Raw genomic sequence first — 26,528 nt, 5'->3', positions numbered from 1 at the left:
GTAGGAGGGCTGTACTCATTAAATGTCGATCGTTGCTGCTGGTTGTGGCCGAACGAATGATACAATTCATGCCGAGAGCTGACCGTCAAATTCGTTACCACTTCAAATTTATCAGCCACGCATTACCCATTTAGATTCTTCTACAGCTTAAAGTTGTTTCGCTTCGTGGTAGCCCACTTAGTGATGAATTCAAATTTGTTTTTCAATTATGATTCGCTAGAGTTCGTTGTGTGTAGAATGATATAGTGTTCCTAGCACATTGTACCAGTACCAGTGTCGCTATGCGATGGTTTGTTGGTATATGGTATTTTTGAACTATGTATCATTGCAAACAGTCGAAAGACGTTCTTAATCTCGACACGGTGGTCGAATTACAACTTCGGTCAAGTATACCAGTTAAATAGCGACTAACTCTAGCTGCAACTTTTTCTTTTGTTCTTTCGCCACGCTCTTTTGAGTTGGTACAGCAAGTTAAAATAAACTTTGTATCCAAAAATAATGGAACGTTGTGTCTCTCAAAGCCGTCACTAAATTATTGAACACATATGTGTACTAATTTCAAACAATTATGCTTGCTTTTATGCTCAATATGTGATGAAATTGCTAATACCTGCAGACATTAATTTACTAACAGAGTAATTAATATCTACCAAGATCTCATCTGCGAATCCGCGTGTTTAATAATTTATTTTTCTGCTGCCACAGTGTGCATTAAAAGCCATTGTTTTAAAACCAATTTCGATTCGAAAAACTTTCCTCTTCTCTCAAAAAAAGCTTTAAAAGCTTTTAAAACTTTTGCTTTGTTGCGAATTTTAAAGAGTTTTACTGCTAATGCTTGTTCAGTGAACTAAAAACGAGCTGCAGTGTATCTCATATCTACAAAATAATATGCAAATAATCCTATTTTATAGTCCTTTCGATCAAACATACATTGTTGCTATACAACAGAGCTTTTGTCACTAATCCGTTATAATTAAATGTGCGCTGAGTAAGACATTTTAGAAAATTATTTTATCAAAAAAAAGGCTGCCGAAAATTATGTCTAACGAATATAATGCTTGTTGCTATCATAAATGTTTTGACAAACAATTGCAAATCAAGATTGAAAATATAAGAACATAAAATCTTCTTTTGTTCCGTACAAAGCCAATTCAGAAGAATAACACCTCCGCCATCACTTTCGAACACGCCAAGTCGTATACCTATACGAACAACTGGTGTTGAGAAAAAAATACGTGAACAGGAAAACAATGCCGGTGAAACAACTACAAAAGATGAAAGGGAATTAAGTCCCTTGGAGTTGAGAGCATTGAAGTAAGTATACGGGTAGATTTGTACACACATAGATATAATATCCCCATCCCTAGCTATTTACTTATAATTTTCTTTCAAAAAAAAACTTGTTGTAAATGAATGTTTAAACAAAACAGAAGACATAGAACAATATATAGTCGCTGTTGTGCTGTTGTTGCTACAGGACGTTGTTATTACCCATTACGAAATGAATATTAAACTAAGCATTTATTAGTGAGATGTGTGTGATACACACACTATGCATGCACACACAAAAAAAATCACATCGTGTTACAACAAGGTAAAACCCATTCGAAATACGAAATGATTGTAATAAAAGCTCTTCGTCTGTTCGCATTACATGTAATAGTATATTACTCCCATATGACAGGCTTAAAAGATAACTAAATCTTTTTTCGCCACTTTTTCCTCCACATATATGTATAACACATACAGCCAATCTAATATAACCGACACCCGGGCTCACTGAGAAATAAAATCATCAAGTGTGAATGAAATTCAAATTAGAGCGTTATTGTTGGAATATTTGATGAAATTATAATTTTTATTTATATTCCACAGCCGTTGAATATGTATAAAATTCTTTGTGAGGCTTTTGTAAGAATTACCGTTTTGAATTTCAAGAGGTGCTCATATTTTAGTGGTGGAAATTTTACAGATAAGATTAGTGATTTTTATGTGTTAATTAAGAGTGCTCTACGTGTCGCTGTAATTTCGGAAATAACTTTTGTTGTTTACAAAATAATTCTTTGTTAACTTTGTATACTACACAGTGTACGCCTGATACGGATACACTTTGATATATGGGGACATCTAAATGATCAACATTCTGGCAACGATTTTAAAACTTTCAAATTTACCACTTCTGGTTCGGTCTCTCGGTTTGTCGAATCCTCTGAGGTATATTTTTTGGGTAGGCCGACCGTTTTTTTTTTCGGGTAATTTATGTTCACTCGACGAGGTTAAATTATAAAGCGTCAATCTTTTTGTCCACCGTATACTCTTAACCTACATCGACATTCGAAAATTTCACATTAAATTGGAACATGGTGTCGACATCCTGTGAAAACGCATTTCAGTTGACTGTGCAATGAAGCAGTTCACAAGATACAAGATTGAAAAAAATAAATGACAATTTGAGCTGCATTGTAAATAATAATTGGATATGCAATCTGAACTATTCCGGTAACAATGCAATCCGACATAGTTCAGTCTTAGGATTAACATTCTTGTCAGCATTTTGGATCCACATTTCACAAATTCCATGCTAATGGTTCAACCAAATATGTATATTTTTCACATATTTGCCATATAAGCGTTAATTTTAGGTTACCATTTCATCGTTATAGCTAATGCTAGTTTCTAGAAAATTAATTGAAATAATTTTATTTCTTATGATCTAGACAATAGTTGCAATTTGTTGTGGTCTGCGAACTTTCACAAAACGTCTAATCATCGGTTATAAACGACAATGACAAAAATAAGTGATGAGCTTTGGCTGTCATCGTCTTAAGTAGCAAAATTTATGTTTGAACAAAATGAAGTAAAAGATTTGTTTTTATCAAGCACAAGGCAATACTTAAAACAAAAGAAGAGACAGATTTAATATCTATACGCTTGTTGTTATTCTTATCGTTTTTCATTCGGAAGTATTTGTGTTTTCAAATAATTTTTAAAAATAAAACTTATTTGAAAACAAACTATCAATGACACACTCTGAACGAAAGTGAACGAAACTTCACGGCTTCATATCGACTTTTCAATAGTCATTTGTGTACCTGTTTTGGACGATTGATTTTAGGCAATTTCGCGGATTGTAGGCCGAACGAAGTGAGGCTTACAAGCGAAAGTGCCTTAAATCAACCGTCCCAAACAGGTGCACATGTGAGTTTTCATGCAGAGGGCCGGAAACCCGAGAAAATTCGAAAAATTGCCCTCATTTTCGGCCCCGAAGCATGAAAAATTTATTTCCATACGAACTGGGCAATATTTTAATGAGACATGCTTGTGAAAGGCTTTTTATTTTAATGCCAACTTTCAATTGAAAATTACAGTTTTTAAATGCTACGTTCATAGGGAATCACTCTATCATATTTCCCAAATTCCGATAAAGTTTTTTTTGTTTTAGATGTTCTGTTTCGGTCAGCCATAAACATATTGTACACTAACAGTCGGTAAATCTGTGTTTTATTGATGAATGCCGCCCGATTTAGTTGGAATGTAATTTGTTTTTCGTAGAGAACCATAAAACATGTAAACCGTTAAGTGCTTCGCCCATTAGAAAGTTTTATGTTCCGGAAGATACAGCTCTGCAATAAGCTGTTTCAAACTTTATTTAATGTTGTGATAAACTAAATTCTTTCAATATTAATGTAAAAAACGAGCACTAATGGGAATGCCCCAACAGCAACTTCGAGTGGTGTTGAATTTTTTGAGAGAGTACAGAATATTGTAAATCCTTAAGGGTTCCACTAAACCTAAAAATGTGACGTTAGCGGAATGATTTAGAGGATTCAGTTAATTTTACGATGGACATGACAGACAGAATCTTGTAATTATCGCAAAATAATTGTTTTTTGAGGTCGTGAAGCATCGTATGTACGTACATATGTGCATGAGGTTCATTTTATTTTGATTCATTAAAATATTCACTTCTTCATGCTCTGTCACCATTGTCACGCAAAATCTACTTTCAACTTAATCACTGTTCTGTAAACTTTATTGAAAGAAAGTAGTAGGAACGTTAAACATTTTTCTTTCTCTCTTTCCTCAAACGCACTCATCTCATTCGAAATCAGAAATTCCGTTTGGAGGCGACCTATTTTCTTGCACATTACAACGTCGTCTTTTCCATAAAATGTCGCATATATATGTTAAGCAGAACCCTTCTCATTATGTCTAATTCTAAAAATAAAAGTACGTGCTTGTTATTTGATGCAATTAAGCCAGTAATTACCCCTAGCCGTAACTGAACTCTTCCAGCGTCAATTTATTGTTCTGAGTAGAAGCGTTTAATTTGTCATTTGTTACGGCCCAACAATTTTTCCGTTAAATGTCTTTTACTGATTTCCTTTTTTTATATTTTTTATTACATTTGTAGTGGCTTTGTATCGATAATTTATGATCACCTTAAATATAATATGTGATTACATTAATCATAAATATGTGCGGTATGCGCACAAATTATGTATGATATGGAATGCTACACACAAGGTTAGCTATGAACTAAAATCAATATTTATGAGAATATGTCTGATATCCGGGGCAATAAGTACACGTTTTTTTTCCTGATTTATGTATAGAGTTCTAAATCTTTTATGAAACCACTTTCTTGAATAAAAACCTTTGCACGTGCTATTTGTTCATAAATACGAACATTAAGGATAAGAAATTGTTGGCAATCCAAGAAGAAAAAAGCTGTGTACAATCTGTGTATATACAACATGCCCAATTCGCAGCTATACAGTCAACATCTAGACGATAAAATAGGAAAACGAAACGGAGTTTTAATCTTTATGTTCTCTAAATTTTTACAGGGCTCAAGAACGTTCGGCATGGCGTCAAGCACGAATGAAATCCTTGGAACAAGATGCACTACAAGCTCAAAAAATGATACAAAGTATGAACGAATTAGCTGATGATATCCTTGATTCCAAAAACGAGGTAATTTCATTGAATTTTATAGCAATAACCCATTGATTGAAACCCCCTGTTTTGTGTGCTAATCCCAGCATTTTAGTTACACAAATTAATGCGTTTTACTAACAGTCACCAATCAAAAATTAAAATGGAAAAAACATTATTTTTTTTATTAATTACCCATGCTCAGCTAGTTTCATCCATCGTAATTGATTAATTGACCTCCCAATTTACACTTCATATTTTGATTAATACCGGGCAAAAGCAACATATCAAATTGTACTTTAACTACCTACCAGCAATTAATTTCTGATTTGTTGTTTCATTAAAATATCAAAATGAATTAAATGTGCATTAAACAAAATTTCGTGTATACGGGTTGTGGTGTGTGTCTGTGTCAGTGTCATGGCCGATGTATGGTATATGGCGTTGGAAATTTTGAGTTGCTGTTGAAAGCTCAAAATTAATTACTTTCCAAATTTCTACGTATTTTCGTACACAATGTGTGTACATCGTTTACACGCTCGAAAGTGATTCGTTGGCCTCTGTTTTCATTTGGATGGATAGGTGTTTAGCTTCTACAGAAAATTTCTTGGAAATATTTTCAATTTCTCTCGCTCTGAACGACATGACTGTATTGATAGTTAAACGATAATTTAAAAGACTTAATTCAGGTTGATAATTCCTTGCTGTTTTAATTGCCTTGGTTAATGAAGTAATGCTATTTTAATTGATGGTTTTGAGGATTTTTTGGTCCTGGTCTGTGATCAAACTACAACTACATTTTTTGTGCGGCGGAGATGAAAAATGTTCATAAATCACTCAATTACGAATTAATCCGATGACAAGAGACAATAAATACGAAAGCTAAAACTGTGCCTAACTCTTTTTGGGTAGGAAAGTAGGTGTTAGCAAGTCAGCTAAAAATCGACATCCAAAAAAGAAAATCAGGTTCGAACGGAATATGATGTGGGATCCATCCTATGACAACACAACGGTATTCAATATTTGAAACGCATTCTTCGTCATACCTATACATACATGCTTCGAACATACTCTTATTCCGATTATTCGATTTTATTGTTCCTTCTCTACCCACTCAGTATTAAATTTACGGTTATGATTTGTATGGAATTATGTAAAGCCTTTCATTGTCGTTGATACGATGAAATAGCACCACGGATGAGATTTTCGAAAATTTATTATTTTTTGGACAAATACACTTGCTAGAATGCAGTTATAGGCTCTCTTTACTGGTGGTGGCATGACATGAACAACAACGCAAAGCTACTGTACCTCTCCGAAACCACCCAAAATGTAGAATGATCCGTGATTTTCAAAAGTACCCCAGCATCAGCATCGCTGTCGTTTCTTCCAGACTCTGCTTTTCGATTGAATATGACAGACACAAACTTTTTATCACTTAAAAGTCACATGGTCCAGGAAGAAACTGTATACTGTTACGCCGGTCAAACATGTGGCTGTCATTCTATTATTTCTTTTCTCTTTCAATCAACAAGTCCTATTTGATGACACTGAAAGGTGTTTTTTGTATGTAAAGACATTCCACAGTTCAATGGAACAACTAACTTAAACCGATGAATAGATTGTTCGATTAACTTACAGAAAATCGATAGACTTGACGCTATAGTGTGCTCACCTAATGTATATTTTAGCTGTCAGAACATTGCTGAATGAATTGAAATTGAAAATGTTTCATCTGTTATTGACGACGATGACAAAAATAGACTGTTACTTTGGCGAATGTCGTCTTATAAAGCAAAATGTATAACTAAAATAATGAAGTAATAGATTCTTTAACATGCAGATGAAAGTATTTGGGCAAAAAGAAGTACCAGATCCGAAAATTATGTTGAAGATATGCTTGTCGTACCATAACATCACGTAGTATTTATCAATTTTGCAAAAAATGAAACAAACTTCAATCATTTTCTTATTTACATCGAAAGCGATAGCCAACAAAAATTATCGTTCGTTCGTTTTCATGTTGATCGCATTTACGGAAGATTTCAATTACCATCGAAACCTTTACACCGTTTCAATATTATGCAGCGCATTGAATTCGTTTTCTGTTACACCTATCCCATTTTCGATTAGTTTATTGAATTTCAATCGTAGCGCCATCTCCGGAAATTAAAATGCTGTTCGATTGGGCTCCTACTCAGTTCATCTTTCTTTTTTTCGTTTTAGTGATGTAAATTAAACTAAAATATCTTCTGTACACAAGGCACGAAATTGTGTCTACTTCTCAAGCATACCGTATATTTCGTAATTGTTAGCGTTACTAAAGTCTGACTGTTAAAGAAATTGTGATGGATGAAATAGGTATGAAGGAAAATATGAAAGCGTACGTTTATGGATTTCATGTTTCGTTTTGCAAATATGAAAGAAACGTTTTTTTTTGTGGTCGGTCTTTTCATTGGATCACAATTTGTACGATTGACACCTTTAGCTGATTGATTGATTTTAGCGATTCAGGAATCAGGAATCGGTTTGGATAAGTTTCGAAAACGAATTCCTTTTAAAAAGATTAATATGTGAAAGAAACGATAACTTCTACTGAACATCTTCCACTAAAATGCGACTGTCAATTTTAAATAGATCAATCAAGGAATTATCAACCGTTTCCTCTTTACTCCAGACTCCAGAGTTTACACATTTTCAGTGCACTTATTACAAAATCCAATATTATTTCTATTTTAAACCAATATGCTTCCATTAACATTACTTTAGGAAATTGTTTTTCCTCGTATTGCCGTTAAGTCCAGTCCAGGTGCGGTAATTATACGCGAAACCGAAACGGTGGTCGACGAAAAGGTAACACTTCGAACGGAAGAGTTTCCCTGTCCCATAACGGGAGTACCTCACTTAAGAACCGTCGAAGTTGTTGAGAAGGTCATCGAAACAGAGGTTAGATTTATCAATTTTTCCTCCATTTCTTTATTGGTTCGAAGTAGATTTGAATAAATTTTTTTTTTGTTGTTATTGTTTTTTATTATCTTATCTTATATGCTCTTTCGCTGTGTTTTTTTCTTTTATTTTTCTATTTTACGGAAGCTTAAAAAAGAATGTAACAAGGAAAAACAAAACAGAAAAAAAAGGGAAACCTAAAATGTTTTTGTTACACACCTTATGTTTGTATATAAAACGATAAAAATTATTGGCACATTTCAATTTTTATTACGCACCAGAACCATCACGTAGGATATTTTTATTGTTGCAATAAAATGACGAACCTACACTCGCTTTCACACAAAGTATTATTTTTTTTCCTGCTTATTTGCACTAGATAAATTTTTATTGCACCATGAATTGAAATTTATCTTTCGTTCTGTTGTTAAAAGCCCACCAATTATCTGTCTACACCAGTTGATATTTATACAACGGACAAAAAAAAAACGTTATGTGAAACAAAAACAAACTAACTAATAAAAGCAGACCACAACACAACAAAATAAAGCACAAACACAGAAAGTCTATAAAAATATGTTCACAATTTGTGGTTTACACAAATAATATAAATCAAATGACACAATTGTGTAATATATTCTGATCAGATCATGATTTTATGACAGACCAAATCCAATTTAAACTTATTGGCTTTAAGGCAGCACAACCGAAAAATGTCACAGAAAATGCGCCATGTAAATAGCTTTAGCCACTTAATTCTCCCTATATAATAAATTCGGCTGTACATATCTAGAACGACACATATCTAGGTTCGAGTTGTGTGTAAACGGTTTTTTTTTCGGTTTTATTTGAGGATTTTGCTGCATGGTTTTGCGAAGCTTAAAGCATTGATTTTGATATATTTTTATATCTGATAGGATGAACAGTTTTTTGGGTTATTAATTCTTTATTGTTTACCGATGTTGTTCGATATATACAATTGTTTTTGTTTGTTCCGTAATATTTTCGATAAATAATACCAATTTGATTACGGTCACTCAACTGTGACGTCCCGCATTACAAACCTTTTAAATGGATGCAACGATAAAACGTTTAGATTTTCATTTAAGAGACATGGATGCTTTGTTGAAAAGCCTACATTCGGGCGCTTTTTAAGAGCAATCGACCCTTTGCAAATTTGTAGCCTTTAGGCGGAAAAATGTGTGTTTTTTGATGATTTCTCTGAACCAAAAACATTTTTTGAAAAAGTAAAACTTAAAACACGCAAAATGTGTTACTTTTTAAGGAAAAATTGATGTGTGGATGAATCCACTGGATGATAAATTATCCCATTTGCACAGGTTTCTCTCAAGTTGTGACTAACAAACCAATGTTTACTTTAAAAGTAACACATTTTGGCGTGCTTTAATGGTTTTACTTTTTCAAGAAAAGATTCCGGTTCGGAGACGTCATTAAAAAAATTAGTATTTTTTCCTAAATGTAGGCTACACATTTGCAAATGGTCCATTAATCTTAAGCACTGGATTTTAACTGATATCTTTTTAGAAAAATCAATTACAACCACAAGTGTGTTACAGTCAAAGGCAGTCAATTTTCAGCATAAATTTGCCTCAGCTGTTTTTCAGCTGATCCACACATACAATCAAAACTGGTTTTCCTTGTTCATACGGTTGAAGCTGCTGCACGCACGCACATGATAGTGGTAAAACCGTATAAAGACGTATAAACGGTTGTGATTGTTTGTATGGATCAGCTGAAAAACAGCTGAAGCTAATTTATGCTGAAAATTGACTGCCTTTGACTGTAGTTTCAATAAAAATAATTATTTGTTCGTGACACTTCAACCATCACTGAGAAATGCAAAGGTTCATAAAACTTACTGACATATTTCTGGCCAAGACATTCTTTAAATCGATTTTTCACCATGAAGCCATGATGGCTCTTTTTTTGGTCAAATAGAGAAAAATGTAGATCTGGTTGTGGGCTACATTTTTCTCCATTTGACCAAAAAAGAGCCATCATGGCTTCATGGTGAAAAATCGATTTAAAGAATGTCTTGGCCAGAAATATGTCAGTAAGTTTTATGAATCTTTAGGCAGACTGTTGATTATCCTCAGAATTGATCAGACTGCCAACTGTGTTTTCAAAAACGTTTTTGTAAACATTTATATCAGCGAGAATACTAAATATAGACTCTAATTTCAACCAAATTCGAAATGCTTTCGTTAGTTTTTTAGTTAGTTAGTTTATGTCAAAGCGGTACTCAACTAGAACTGATCAACTATTTACGTCTGAAAATATTCCCCTTTGAACACCGCTATTTAGATAGTGCTAACAAAATATATGTGGTTACTATTGAGCGTTAACACCTATAGAATTTTTGAATGAAACTCGGAATTAATTACACTGAGCTGTTTCGAGTTTCATTCGAAAATGAAATATATGTTACGGAAGCAACTTTACAGTGGTTGCATGCCACTTGGAGAATATACCAAAGATTTATCAGCACCAGTTAGGAATGAAAACACATCTCCCTTCAAATTGTATTTGAAGTTGAACCATATAATTATCAAACACAGAGTCACATTTCAATCAAACCTAGCATGTAATTATACGTTTTGATCCTAAAATGCTTGATCGTGTGAATGAGTTTTAAATGCCTCGGTTAGCCGCACAAATCTTGATTATATAAGAATTTGCGAGACGTGAATCGAGTGGCTCGTTTAGCTGTTACCTTATGATTCTGTGGTATAATTTATTTATCACATACGCGCGGTGTTCGGATGTCAAAATTACTTAACTAGAAGTTTAATTCAAAAATTATACTTCAGATCTGCGTTGTTGTCTCGTTTTCGCTTATGTGATAAAATAGAGTACACACTTGTCACTATCAGTCTCGGCAAGCCTCGACTTCTTCGTGACAAGTGTGTAATATATATTATCTACTCGGAGGATTATAGCCCTTACGACCGATCACTTCATAATTATTGTTTGATTGAGTGTGTTCGTAAAGATTCTTAAGATTCTACTCGTTTCGCTGCGCTCCATTGTATCTAAAACATTTACACTCGCCTATTCTGACAATCATGTCATCATGACTCACTTGAGCAAGAAACTGACTCATTCAATTTTTGCTCTAAAGCTCAAGGTAGACGTCAATATCGTAATAGTTTTCTTACCGTTCTAGGACTATAAGATCTTTGACAGCAAACTTATTACTACTCGGTGTTGCCATTTTCCGTTTCCTTTGCATTAATTTCGTTGAGCAACAACGCAGTACCGAATTTTCAAAATTGCATATCCCATCTCTGTTACACACCTTTTTCCTTATTAAAGCTACAGCGAGTTGTGAAAATAAGCGTAATGTGCAAAATTAAATAGATTCCATGCCATTTCTCTATCTTTTTGCAACAAAGTACGTACACACTTTTGGGTTAGTCAAAGTTCAGCATTTTTTCTTCAGGCAAATTTATCTCTCTAGCCTGTATAATATTGCTGGGTGAAACATCCAAACAATATCACTTATTGTATTTTGCAAGCTTAGTCGTATCATTATTATCCCTGCTCTACGATGTGTATACGTATAACATTATACGGTTTGATAAATGAAATGAACTTGTACTTCGTTAGAGTGTTGTTCAGCGCATTATATGCGTCCGTTTTCATAGGTAAAAGGTAAATGTGTTTCCGACTTTTAAGAGTGTGGGAGTGTACGGTTACGTGTCTATGGTTGTTTTCTGATATAAATACCTGGCCCTAATACCAACACAATGGTATGGCATGTAGTACAAAAATGGGACTATTGAAATTGTGCACGTACTTAATTGGCTGTTTTGTGTGGCAAGATATACATGTGGTTTCGGAAAATTACTTTTGTTTACTGAATATTTTGGGTGAATAAATTTCGTTTAAAATTCCACCGCGAATCTCTCATTGAACATAACATGAAACTGACAAAGCCGGAAAAGAAGTCACCATTGGATGGTGATTTCTTTTCCTTCTATTTTGCAAGGGCATAAACTAATATCTCAAAAAGATGGCTCTTCACTACTTGTTTATTCATTACTCATACAGGAATTCGAAATCACTTCCATTCACTAATACCTGATCCTAAATATTTGCATTCAGGTTTTTATGTTTTCCGTTTCCACGGGAAACTTTTATTTTCCGATTTTGAGTTGTCTTTTGTTTCATAATTTAAAAATTCACGTCGCCTTATTTGCATGCAATGTGTATAATATCCACATGGCCTCTCATATATATGTCTGACGAAGAAGCAAAACATGTCAACATCATCACGTTTAAACGGGGAGCACGAAAAAAAAAATCGAGAAAAAATGAAGTTGTCCTTCAACTAATCGACATATACGATTCATCATTTATTTTACCATTTTATGTGGTGCTTCATGTTTAAGTTACAAAAAAAAGAAGGAAAATGTGAGTAGCAGCGAACATGTCTATTTTACAGTGATATATTTTCCCTATTTTTATTTTCATGAAAAATAAAAAGATGAAAAAAAGAACACGTTGAATAATGCGACAATTTTCTAGTAAAGAATAAAAAAAAAACGAACGAAGAAGATGTGACAAATCTTCATTTATATTGAATTTTATTTACCTGTCACAAAAATTATAGCACTCAATTTCTATATAGAGAATTCGTTTTGAAACAAATTTAGTATTCCTCTGGCGCGATATAGTCACATAGGCCACATAAAAACCAAACACATATCCCATACATACAGATCCATATAGAATAATACGTCTAAGTCAATTGTACGGTTTTCATACACTGTATATACACATATGTGCCTATATACAGCATATAAATCGGATAGATAGGTCGAGAGGTATCACTAAAAACTCCCTGCTTATGAATATTAGGGAGTACGGGGCTTCTCTTTTCATAATAGTAGTCATTACATCGGATTCGAAATGAAATCGGTTTGGATTGCCTTCCATAATGTTTTCGATTCAAAATAATATTTTTCGGTGGGGTGGGGGGGAAATTCAAGAGAACAATATATTCAAATGAAATTATTATCACATTTTCTGAAAATAAATCGGTTGTTATCGTATAACATTACACAAACGGAATGTATGCTCCTTTCATTGGATAATATATAGATGGATGTATGGAGATGGATTTATATATATATATTCATACGCTTACATCACCAACGGATCCATCTATATATATATATATATATACATACGGTATGCTATGGACACGTTCCTTATGGCACACATACACTTCATATAATTTGTGTACGAGTAAGTTCAAGAAAAATCGATTTTTATAACCTCTAAAGCTCTGTTCTCTCTAACTCCCCAGCAAACATCATTTTCTCTACATATATATAGTAGAACCCACGGTTTATATATATAACGTGTGTACAGTACATACAATAATGTACGCCATACCAGTTTCCAGATATTGCACGATAAATAAGTAGATAGAACCACATCACTTCGCTATGCAATATCACAGTCAATGTTTGCTTCCTTGAACAAATGATATCACAATGTACATTTCGGTGTAGTGTTGGATATTATTGTATGTTCGGCGGTGTTCAGCCACAAAGTAATAGAAACTTTGACGACGTCTGGTCTCGGCTGTTGTTGTTGTTCTTTTTTTTCTTCTTCTTCATCTCTTCTTCTTTCGGGACATCATCGGTTTCCCATACAGTAAAACTGAAAGACCATCCATTTATCTGTTTATTCAATTAATGTAATTAATTTATGTTTTCGGCTGCTATTTGACTAATGGGTGTGGGGTATGACGTCCATTCGAGTTTTCTCATCTCTCCATCAGTCATATTGAAGTATATGATCCGATATTCTTGTCGAAACAATCCATTAATCAATCCCGTCTTGATATGAATTGCTATTTTCATCGACATGTTTTCCAAAACTAAATTTTGAACTATTGAAGGGGACGAATTTGTTTTCTTCTTCTTCTACACCACCGTCCCACTCAATATAAAGTCGTCACGTAAATTGAGTTATTTTTTTTTCTTTTTCTTTTTTTATAGTTTTCAGTTTTCAAACAGTCCAACAAATTTGGAACTACTTATCTAAATCATAGATTTCCCAATGGACAACAAGTCTTCATAAAATAAAATGCTAAGGGTCACATCGTCGTGTCACATATTTGTGATCCGTTGTAATGCGATTCGATAAAGTTTATTAAAGTAGAGGCGAGAGTGAAAGGCTTGATGTTTGACACAGTTTTTTTTTAGAGAAAAAGGCTGCCAAATAATGTTGATATTAGTATGAGTATCTTATTGTCATAAATTTCCTATTTAAAAGCGTCACCCTCGTCATCACCTAAGAACGTCTCTTCTTTCGTAGATCTTTTTTTATCGACAATGGCCTGAACAGAATACGAATCGGCTAAAGGTCACATCAGAAAAAGTTTGTTTTTATTTAGCTTAACTGATGTAAGATTGGACCAGCTGGTAGAACAGCTGACGCAAATTTTAGCCTTTTGAAGTAGTTGCAAAACTTGTTGGAAAAAATATTTTCCTTTCACGAATTTTGCAACTACTTTGACAACTACTTCAGGTTGCTCCCAGTCGTTTGAAGTAGTTGCAAAAGTTGTCGCAAAAAACATTTTCCTTTTACGATTTTTGCAACTTCTTTTGCAACTACTTCAGGCGGGTACACCTAAGTTGAAAGTGTTTGAAGTAAAAAGTTCTGCTACAAACTACTCAGTCTGGAGAAAACGTTCGAACGAGATATAACTCATAAAGATCGGAGACCCCTTGGTTTCAAATTTCATATAAGCTGATCGAAAATTTCGCAAAGTGACTCTGTTTTGTGCCATGTAAACATTTCACTCATGTGGGATGAATAGCTTGAATTGAAATTGTTGGACGCTTCCTTTTCCATTAATTTGAAAAATGTATCATTGCTAGGATAACGACAAAAACTTGCTACTAGATTTGTTGTTAAAGATTTTGTCAGTACAAGGCACGTTCCTTTATTAGACGTTTTTAAATTGCGCTATATTGTGTATGTTTCTTGTTCACCATTCTTACTTTCTCACTGCAACTGTTTGTGTTATGTTTTTTTAACCGATGGAAAACTTGCCAGGACGACAAGATTAAAAAAGCATAAAATGTTATGCATGAGAAGAAACTGAATTATATTTTTCTCGATTATTTTTTCGATATAAAAGCATAAAATAAGAAATTTTTATATAAATGAGGTTTGGAATGTGGTGGGTGTGATTAGGATTTACTTCAACACACCAAAGACCTTGGTTATATGGCGAACGTTACACCATTTTCGTTTTTTAAATGATACATTTTTATCCGACGACCCGCCTGGTATACCCATTTTGGGTCGCTTGTTCCGGTTTGTTTTCGTTAAATAAATTTAGAACGTCCGTTCAAACATACAAATCCCTTCAGAAAATTGATTAATAGCGGGCGGAAAATGTTTATGCTTCTTCTGTCTTCCTTATAATAATGCGAAATATGTTTTAATATTTCTAAAATGGAAGATTTAATGAAACACAGTGAGTGTACCTCTCCAGATCGTTAATCAAAAATTTACAGTTTTTTCAAAATGAATTTCGCATGTTCATTACATGTTTTCCAGCGCATTTTCACCAGTCAGGAGAAATAAATCTATTTTTGTCGTTTCTCTGTGCCAGAAATCGAGTGCAGTATTGACACTTGTCTGCTGTATATTTCACCGGTCGCATTATGTATATGTTACCTTACTCTATGCGAAAAATCGGAAAACAACTCAAATAGAAAATTACCAGTGTAACATGAAGCACGCAACGGATGTGACATTGTATAAGTTTGTAGCTCACGAATAATGCAACAACTAGTGTTGGAATGACTAATGCCTCGGTTACACATTTTTTTCTGTTTTTGTTGTATTGAAGCCAACTTAAAAATTTTATTTGCTGATTCTTTCAAACGAAAAAAGAAAACACTGGCATAACCAAATCACGTATCGTCGATTCAGTCACGTGATCCGAACACATTCTCTGTCTGAAGTTAATTGGTTGTCAGCTTACCATTTTGCATAATATTGCATGGAGATTGGTGCTGTCCGCCAAGCTTTCTTTGTACATAGGTGTAGTGTATGTGCTGTGCATTCAATAAGATCTCTTGGAAAAGTTTTGCCGGAGTGAATTCGAAGTAGGAAAACTTAAATTTTGTTTAAATTTAAAAAAGGAAAATATTTTTTTATAGTAGGGAAAATTGATGCAAAAGTTAGACGTTGCTATTTCGTTTACTCTGCTTAAAAAAAAAGTAAAGTAAAAAGAGTTTGTGATGGCGTGACTTAGATGCTAACCCAATTACTACTTAATTGTACTCCATAAATCGCGCACAGCACCGTCAAAAATATGAGATGGTAATACAACGCCCCGCCGATAAAATGTGACACAATATTATTATTGACATGTACGAACATGTATCCAAAATGACAATTTTTTTGCCATGATGATTTTCGTAGACTCTAATCAGGACTTTAAGAGATTGTTTCATTAAATACTATCTGTGGGAGAGCATGAAACTGAGAAACTTTCACTAAATTTCACCAAATTACACTACAAAAAATTCACTAAATCTGGCAAATTTTTTTGTGAAATTTGGTGAAAAGTAAAATATTTTTCAATATTAGGCCCTGACTGTGGTATGGTAACAATTCTTTAATTCTATGCATTTTCAATGTCAATTTTTGAAAGCAACTCCTAAAAATAGACTACCATGAAGCAGAATTTTCCATTCGACACCGAATTGGTAGTCATTAAACACCTGGGGTGTGATACTTCGAAGTTCGAACACAATTTTGTGGTAGACCGACTAGAAGATTTTTTCGTTTTTATTAGGTTGAAATTCCAAAAAAAAAAAACAAACTGCGTAATTTGTGGTGGATGGTACATTACAGTGTTATAATTAACACCGAACATACCCACCCATAGTTCTCTAAAATTAATAAATTAAAATCGGATTCTTTTTGTAAAAAAGAACTTTGGAGCAGACCAATTCCTATGATCTGGAATTATGATTACCTTCCGCAAACGCAGTCAAATTAATCGACAAATTTTAAATTTAGCCGATTTCTGGGATGCAATTGGAAATGTCGTCAAAAGAATTGTTCTATTCGTAACAAAGATTTTTTTTTTAAAATAAAATCAGAAATTAATTAATTTAATTAAAAAAAGTTTAGGGTTTAACGAGTCAAATTGGTTGGCAATTTACGTGGCTCAGCCAGTGTCTACACTAAAATTCAACTTGACCAAACAAAAACCAAAATCTGCGTTTCATTGGTTATATTGTAGTTCGTTCAAAGTGTCACACGCCTGTTATACACCAAATTTGATTGACCTGAAAATCTACAATAATAATAATCGAACCGAAAAGCCAATTCAATATGAATTTCGACTTTAATTCATTGGGTAATAGGGAAGCATATATCAACAAGCTTCTACATGCAACAGGTTTTAACGATGTTGGTCATCGTCGTCGTCGTCGTTGTCATCGTCGTAATTTGATCTATTCTATTCGTAGAAGTAGGGTGTATCCGCTCACCTATTAATAGTTCATTGTTTCATTAATCACACACGGATACACACATACCTATATCATATGTAGAGAGAGAGAGAGAGATATATAGTTATGGTATGTGTACACACGGATTTTATCCTTTTTGATCGCACACACAATCATTATTATTTCGGACATGAAAGTTACGTGACCAATACATTTCGTTACGTATATATATATATATATATATATGTGAAAGCACAATTTCATTAATTACTTATTGATTCAGTCATTTCTCATATTTACCATTATACAAACACATTTCGTATTTTGTATACCGACGATTATAATATACTTGGCAGCAAAACTAGATTAAAATCGATATTTGAATAACTAATATTTGATTTGTAGTTTCAATTGTTGTCTTACAGTGACATGACAACCATTTTGCTTATATCGTAAATATTATAAATTCAGTTCCATCGAATCCGACAACTTGATAACACGAATTCATAAACATTGCTTATACAATATATAGTATTATTAATGCATATCGAAAAACCGCATTTATCTTTGCATTTGATGTAACCGTAAATCTATGTAGTTGTATGATATATACCCTTGGTACATATAGCACGGACGGGAGATGGACAAAATTACCAAATAAACATTTTTTTTGCTGTTCGTGTCTTTTTTCATATCTGAAAGATCAGCAATATTTTAGTATCGTAATAAAATGTATCTAGCCACATACCACTACATCCATTTTATGCTGGTGGTCGTTGTGGTATATATGGAAAGTGTCGTCATTAATAGATATATATATACAAAAGGATACTGTCAAGGATTGGTACAATGTATTTTGAAACTATAGTTCCGATTACACGTATGTCTAAGAGCTTTCAGTTAGACAAAACCGGATCGGATGGAGTTCGTTGCACGGAATGCAACTTGTTGCGATAAGGGATTGTATGGAACATGTCCGTCTATTTTAATTTCAATGAATCATACGAAGAGTGATGACGTGAGAAAAGTCAGCAGAAAAAAGCCAGACAATGAATGAATCACTCTCATGAAATTTTAACAGAATTTCGTCCGCTAAAAGCGGCTATCATAAGTTTCGTACAACTTTTCAAAAATTTACACAAATCCGAGCACAAATCATTCGAACAATACGGGACTTGTTAGGCTAGATCGAAAAATTACCATTTTTATGCGCCGGAGGAAATTCGTAACGAGAATCGAAAAAAAAAGTTGTGAAAGTCGGTACAGTCAGAGACATTGAAATTTCAGCTGTTTTTCAGCTGATTCACACATACAATCAAGTGATAGTGGTAAAGCCGTATGAAAATGTATAAACAGTTCTAATTGTTTGTGTGGATCAACTGATAAACAGCTGAGGAAAATTCATGCTGAAATTTCACTGCCCCCAACTGTAAAGAGGAATTTGAGCCACTTTTTAGAAAAAAGCTCTCAATAGGTCGGTCGCTGTACTTCAAAGACAAAAGCACGGGCTGGACACACTATGAATAGCAGCATTTGAAAAATGAGGAATAGCGTGAATAGTGTCAGGCCAGTGGCTGAAAGCAATCTGACATGACCTGAACCTAAATTGGTCTGACCTGATTACACTACATTCTCGTTTCATGTTAGGTTAACAAAAAACTATATCACAGGTTCGGGTCAAAAGAGGTTCACACATTTTCAGGCATATCACCTGTAATGATAGTCATAAAGCAATTCCGTCAGTATTTAGAAAATAGGAAAACGTTTTCTCGTTGCTACCTACAGGCATATTATACTTCCAATCGATAGCTACCGCTTGTAATGATTCTTATTTATAAGTTTGTTCCATTTATTTTTCATTTCTATACAGAAAAACGTTAGAAATCTGCTATTATCATTCGCCCAACAAAATCGTTCTATTTTCCTTAATCAATTGAAATAAACCGTAAAGTGCCCTATATCGTTGAGAGTAAATATTATGCACTGTTCGTAATATCTAACGATACGCTGAAGAGAAATAAATGCCATGAATCATGAGGTGTTACAAACTAGACATGGCCTTCGGCGACACGATTTGCTGTCACAGTTGCAAAGCATCGGTCAAGCATTCAAACATCCTCTACACATCTCTCAATTGAATTAAATTTTATTCATGAACATCAGCAGAAAAGTCTGTTCGTAAAATGATGTTGCGACGCTAAAATTGCATTTTCATTAAATAATCAAGTCTCACATGTGGACATGATGTAAGCAAATAGGGTCGTAAAAGTTACTCAACAAGATGTACATAAAGTTCTTGTGTATATTCTACTTGCTTCGGTGGTCTGTTATGTTAGAGAATTTCGGTTTATTGTGTAAGTCGAAGTTTTGAACGGTGCTACGGTAATTGCTCTGTGTCAATATTTATCCGGTGCATAAATGTGGAATTTCAGCAGGTAAACCCGATGATAATTTTCCTATACAGTCTGAATTACATCACATCGTGAATTCATTCTACCAAAAGGCAGAATACGAGGGGTAACCGACTGGCCAAAATGGTGGCAAATCAATTTCTAATTCCTTTCAATTCCGTTTAATTACCTCAATTACCGGACCAACTCGTCTAATTGCCGGATTCGCTCTATTTCCTTTCAATTCCGTTCAATTCCATTCAATTCCCTTTCAATTCCCTTTCAATTTCCTTTCGATACCCTTTCAATTTCTAAAGGTACTTCCTGTCAATTCCTTTTAATTGCTCTTAATTCCTTTTATTTCTTTAATCGCTCCTCCGCACAAAAGTCCATCGACTTTATACACAAAACGTTCCTCCGCACAAAAGTCCATGCTTCATACGCAAAAAAAAACAATTCGTTCCTCCGCACAAAAGTCCATCGACTTTATACACAAAACGTTCCTCCGCACAAAAGTCCATGCTTCAAGCTTCATACATACAAAAAAGTAACATTCTCCGCACAAAAGTCCATCGACTTTATACACAAAACGTTCCTCCGCACAAAAGTCTATGCTTCATACGCAAAAAAAAACAATTCGTTCCTCCGCACAAAAGTCCATCGACTTTATACACAAAACGTTCCTCCGCACAAAAGTCCATGCTTCAAGCTTCATTCATACACACAAAAAAGTAACATTCTCCGCACAAACGTCCATGCTTCATACACAAAATGTTGCAAAAGCCCATCGTCCATAAAATGTTACACGCAATTATTGTGCGTTGTGTTCTTCCGTGTATATATTATGGTCGATAAAAATTTCAAGAGAAATGTAACATTTTATGGACGATGGGCTTTTGCAACATTTTGTGTATGAAGCAGATGGACTTTTGTGCGGAGAATGTTACTTTTTTGTATGTATGAAGCATGGACTTTTGTGCGGAGGAACGAATTGTTTTTTGTGTGTATGAAGCAGATGGACTTTTGTGCGGAGGAACGAATTGTTTTTTTTTGTGTATGAAGCAGATGGACTTTTGTGCGGAGGAACGTTTTGTGTATGAAGCAGATGGACTTTTGTGCGGAGGAACGAATTGTTTTTTTTGTGTATGAAGCAGATGGACTTTTGTGCGGTGGAACGTTTTGTGTATAAAGTCGATGGACTTTTGCGCGGAGGAGCGAATCGTTTTTTTTTGCGTATGAAGCATGGACTTTTGTGCGGAGGAACGTTTTGTGTATAAAGTCGATGGACTTTTGTGCGGAGGAACGAATTGTTTTTTTTTTGCGTATGAAGGATGGACTTTTGCGCTGAGGAACGTTTTGTGTGTGAGAAAAGTCTATATAAGCCGGTTGCAATATGAAAATGAAACATACTTCATTTGACAGTTTCGAAAATTTCGTCATGAAAAATAGGACCAAAAACACGTGTTCAATGTCTCGTTTGTTTTGAGCATTAGGCTTTTGAAAAGTTGATGGAATAGATGATATTGTCGGTGATGCATTTTTTTTGTAAATTTGGTTTGAAACTGGAGCATTTCGCATCGGCAATGCCCCAGCCTAACATTCCCCCGACGAATATTCACTTGTTTGTTGCGGCTCAAACTCTTCCGCATCTGACTCACAAGAATCCTCTGAAGAAGAATCCTTCAGTGTGCATATTTTGAACATAAAAGGACGTTGGACCTGTTCTAAAATGGAACTGATCAACACTGTACACTGTTATTTATTGTGCGGGGGCTTTTAAAATTAAAACAAAAAGGAAATAAAGTGGTTTTGCATTCGCTGGTCCTTCTTTCCGATAATCACACTTATCAGCATTTACTCTCATTTACTTTCAATTCCACATATTTCCAGTCAATTCCTATCAATTCCGATCAATTCCTGCCAATTCAGATCAATTCCGGTCAGTTCCATCAATTCCAATTATTTACCGGATACTCCGGCAATTCCTTTGAGGGTGTGTAGTCAATTTCCCGAGTCGGTTACCCCTCGGCAGAATATTATACGAACATGGTGAGGTTGAATTAGTCCAGTCAGAAACAATAACAATTCCGAAAGCTCTTTTTTTCCTGCAAATCCACCATTAAATCTGCAATCAATCTATTACCATCGTACAACGAAAGCCATACATTTACTTTCAATAAGCATTCAATATCGATAATTATCGACATAATTCCATCTGATATTCCTCTTTATATATCTGAAGAATCACGAATGATAAACGACCAACATTTTCGATATAAACCAGAATACGTAAGCCCGTTGCGCAAAGAGCTGAGAGTATTTCGTTAGACGACCATCACAATAAATTCATTTCATTTATGGAATAAGCCATAAATTATTTTGATAACACCATTCTCAAAAACCATCGTTATTCTGCTGTTGCTGTTTATTCCTTACTTCCCCTAAAATATAACATTGAGTCGAATGAAACTGTAATTTATGTTATGTATCATGTTTATCTTGAAAGAGAGTCTATACTACAACAACATAACAAAAACATAACCGAAAATATCATCCACAAAATATGCTACCGAACACTTAACAGTGTAAATTATACGCACCATGAAAAAGGAAATTCACGATCAATAAAACGGACGTTGAAACCGTTATTTTCCTCACGTTTGTGTGTTACTCTTTTCACAATTATATATGTGCGCCCTGCGATGCGTATGCCGGCTATATTATCTTACAAAACTGCGTGTGTACAGTCTCAATTAAATCGTCTCACTTTATAAAATATTCAGGTCGTTTAACAAACAAAGGTTGTGTAAATAATTTATTGCGTTAACGTAACTGAGATTATAATCATTTTCACAGAGATATACAGCTAATTTAATAATGATAATAATAGAAATCATTTTCGCGCCGCCTAACCATCCTACGGTACCATTATCACTGCATCGTTGCATGGCAATGACCCCAGACCAGACAGTTATATAAAACATTGAGTGCGGTCAACTGATTTTGTTATGGAATCGTTAGAAAGAAAAGGCTTTGGACTTTTACGAGCAGTCAGAAAACACGACAAATTCTTATTCGAAACATAACTTAACTTAGTCGATAACTTTTTTAGAGAAAGATAAAATTGGCAACCTCCACAATATTAAGAAACCTTTTCATTTTTTTAAATATTGGACTAATATAAAATATTCCGTTCAATGACGAGACGCTCTCGCCGTCTTCCAGTCTTAATTTGTGTCATATCTAAAAATAACCAAACCAAAAACTTCTGACACCGAACCTTGTTGATTGAAATTAGGTGAAATACTTCAATTGTTTCTAGGTTTTATTATCCAGGGACTATTTTTGCAAAATTTTCCTAGATTTTCGCATATTTTCCTAAATTCTCCCAAATTCTCCCAAAAAATATTTTTGCGAAAATTCGGAAAAATGTGGGAAATTTAGGAATATGTTTTTTCGAAAATTGTCCCAATTATTATTCTACCAACGTTTAAAATGGAACAACGCACTCCTAGCCAAAGTATATAAACACTGGACCACAATGGCCCCTACTTTCGGGTGAATATAGTTTTTATAATGATGGACACAAGTCAAATTCACTTTGTTAGGTTGCAACACATGCCAAAACTCAATATTAAACAACACACTTCCAACAACATTATCACGCCAAACATAACAAATCTTATATTCACCCGGAACTTGGGGTCTGTATTTCTTGCTATTCCCTGAGGATTTGCGTTACCTTCAGTATGTATATTTACCTTGCTCCTAGCAAACAGCTTCTTTGGATAAATGTCAAAATAAAAAACTATTTGCGAATTGCTGCCGCTTAATTGACAGCATCTATACGAGATCTGTTCGGTTTCGGTTTCTTGGTAACAGACGTTAAGACTTGCCAGTTGAATAGAAATACTTATGACTGAGTCACAACTTGAGCGTGAGTCTTGAGTTCTTCTTTGTTGTTTAATGTGTTTCTAAATCAACGTCGGGTCGATCTCCAATGAAAACCATTTGCTTTAGACATTATCCTAATAAGGTCGAAATACTCTCGTATTAATTAAGGTTAATAGGCCATATCGACTTCACACACCGTCTATGTAGCTACATAGCATGATCTATGCATGGACTAATCTACACAAAATTTCAAGTCGAAAATGACTGCATTTGAATTGCTAACTTTCAGTGTACGTTAGACAACGATCCCGCTGAGATTATCCTAATCCTAAAAGCTATACATCAACTCTTCGTATTATCTTTTTCACACACGATGTCAAAAGCATCCGTTTTTTTTTCACTGTTTCTTTTTTGTCGAATCGAAATTCACTTTAAACATGATTTGTCTCTAATATCGAAATAACGAAGGAAAAACTATCAAAATGTTTGAAAGGAATTTTATGTTACCCCCTGACGAATCTTATTGCAACAAACTGTACGGACGGAATATTTCGTTATAATTATATTCGATTGGGCTATTATGTTATGTCGATGTATATCTCGAACATTATAATCAATCCAAGGAAAATATTTATAGAACGCTTTATGCTAATCCACTTAAAAGTTCTTCATTGATACATTGAATTATTTATCGAAAATTAAACTTAACAAAATGGAAAATATATATCGAACAACTGAAAATGTAATCTAAGTGAGTCAAAAAACTTATAAATACAAAACCGAACATTTTATATTTATAGCATGGTATTTAAAGTCGAATGGTGAATAAAGTGGGCAAGGAGGAAAACTCACTGTATTATTTACGAGTGTGTATTGAATGGCTCGTTTATTTATCTGAATTAGAAGAATTTCCATCTACCAGCAATATTCTTAGGTCAAAATATTTATCGAAAGGGAATAATATATCTGAACAGAAAATACCCAATTGTGCAGTCGTCATATTAAATTTACGAATTTTACCTATTCATCGACTAATTCGGATGTTGTTCGATGTTTTGAACCAACCGAAATTTGATTCGTGCTGTGCTTTGCACATATCCCTTGCAAGAGATAGTAAATGATAGTCAAACAGGGAAATGTTTTCAATCTACTTCTGAGCGCCTGTTTCATTAGAACAACTTTTTTTTTCTAAAATTTTCGTTGAAAAGTTTTTTGTTTTGCGCTCAGGCGCAGAATACGACACCAAATCTGTTATTGTTGAGTGATTGGAAGTTTAATTGACGTAACTGGCGTCACCTATTCAATTTTTGTGGTTTTTTGTGGTATCGCTTCTACCCGAGTTGTAAACTTTCTCTCTGAAAGGAAAATTTGATTGTATTCCGAACCGTACATGTTATCATATTCCATGAGCCAAGAATATGTGCTGTTTCTTGCGCTCAAAATTTATCCGGTTGCTGTCCTGCTCACCTACATATTACACATACAGTAAATATAACCATAAATCGCAGGAACATCTATATATATCACGTACTCTATATTCATGCAACCGCATTTCGAATGTTATATTTTTATCCAACTTTTTCTTGATACATCCTGGTGTAAATACACACGAATATAAATGTATTCCTGAATGTACTACATACATCATTCTGAATGTAGATGTACCTATATACGCACACATTTGTATTGTAAAGTTTATTTCGAGTAAAATGATACGAAAACGTATCAAACTGACTGCCAAGTGTATTATAAATTTGATAAAATTTTACCGTCCCACATTTTATACAGGTGGAAACATGTCAGGAAAAGATAATTTCCTTGGAACTACAAGATCCCAATGAAATGCAAATCACACCTTCCGACGAGGATAGTTCATCAATCATTACGGTTCGCAGCAATGCTGAAAATGTAACATTTACTGTTGATGACGAAGCACTTAACACCCCATCCAAATTAAATACGTTTATGTTGCAACATCACCATTATCATCATCATCCAAATACGGTTGGTACGGTGGGTTCGTCAACCATGCAAACGATTGTTGAAGTTGTGAATCCAGTAATTAGTGGCGATGGTTCAGCAAATAAAATAGCGATTGGCAGATCATCGGATTGCCAGTATTCGTCGTTAGACGACGGTGATGACAATGATGCAGATGACGCAGATGGCAGACCCGAATTATCGCTGAACGATAAGATGAAAAATGTGCTCCAAGAGCTGTTGGAGGATGATCGCGTCAAAATGAATTTGTCACGCAGCCTAACCGGCAAAGCCGTTGACATTGATGACGACGAAGATTTGGAAGAGTTTATTGATCAGGAAAATCGAACGACAAATGGCAATTTCAGGGAATCATTTTCCACTCATTTAATTACGTCGGATGAATTGGATGCGAATAAAAACGTTTGTACCGATGATAACACGGATGGCGGTCCGGATAATGACGACGGTAAAAACTCCAATTTAGATGATTGTCATGTATACATAAATCCGAGTGCTGAAGTTTACTTTAATGAAACTTTTGCGCCGTCAAATGAAAAATTGAGCGAAGAAGATGAAAAGTTAAAGGAAAAGTTATTATCGGAACTACATGTTGACGAAATGCGAACAGCGAATAATGATGCAAACAATCAGGATGACGAAAGTTTGCAAGAAGTTTTGGAAACTGTTTTGACTGAGACTGGTAAAAGTACAAATAATAGTGGTAAAAAGAAGAAGAAGAAGGGGAAAAACAAGAAGAAATAATTTTCGTTTCTTCTCCAAGTAAAAAAAAAAACTTTCATAACTACAACACTACCTAGCGTACGACAGAATCTGAGTGCTCAGAGTTTCACAAACA

The 26,528-nt window shown here is 34.3% G+C and overlaps 1 protein-coding gene across 1 annotated transcript; it reads left to right on the top strand.

The window, feature by feature from the left end:
* The first annotated feature begins 317 nt into the window (after positions 1-317).
* On the top strand, positions 318-26,528 carry LOC119085682. The gene is made up of 4 exons (XM_037196129.1): positions 318-387; positions 1,116-1,314; positions 4,851-4,977; positions 25,478-26,528. The coding sequence occupies exons 1-4, from the start codon at positions 318-320 to the stop codon at positions 26,432-26,434; spliced, it is 1,353 nt and encodes a 450-aa protein (XP_037052024.1). The 3' UTR covers positions 26,435-26,528.

Source organism: Bradysia coprophila, chromosome X (genome assembly GCF_014529535.1).
Source record: "Bradysia coprophila strain Holo2 chromosome X, BU_Bcop_v1, whole genome shotgun sequence".
NCBI lineage: Eukaryota > Metazoa > Arthropoda > Insecta > Diptera > Sciaridae > Bradysia > Bradysia coprophila.
This window is presented reverse-complemented; position numbering and strand designations above follow the sequence as displayed.

Excerpts from the sequence above, each read along its gene's own strand:
- LOC119085682 (XM_037196129.1), top strand. The coding sequence starts at position 318 with ATGTATCATTGCAAACAGTCGAAAGACGTTCTTAATCTCGACACGGTG. Across the intron at positions 388-1,115 it reads CGAATTACAACTTCGGTCAA|AACATAAAATCTTCTTTTGT; the intron begins GTATACCAGTTA and ends TGAAAATATAAG. Across the intron at positions 1,315-4,850 it reads TTGGAGTTGAGAGCATTGAA|GGCTCAAGAACGTTCGGCAT; the intron begins GTAAGTATACGG and ends AAATTTTTACAG.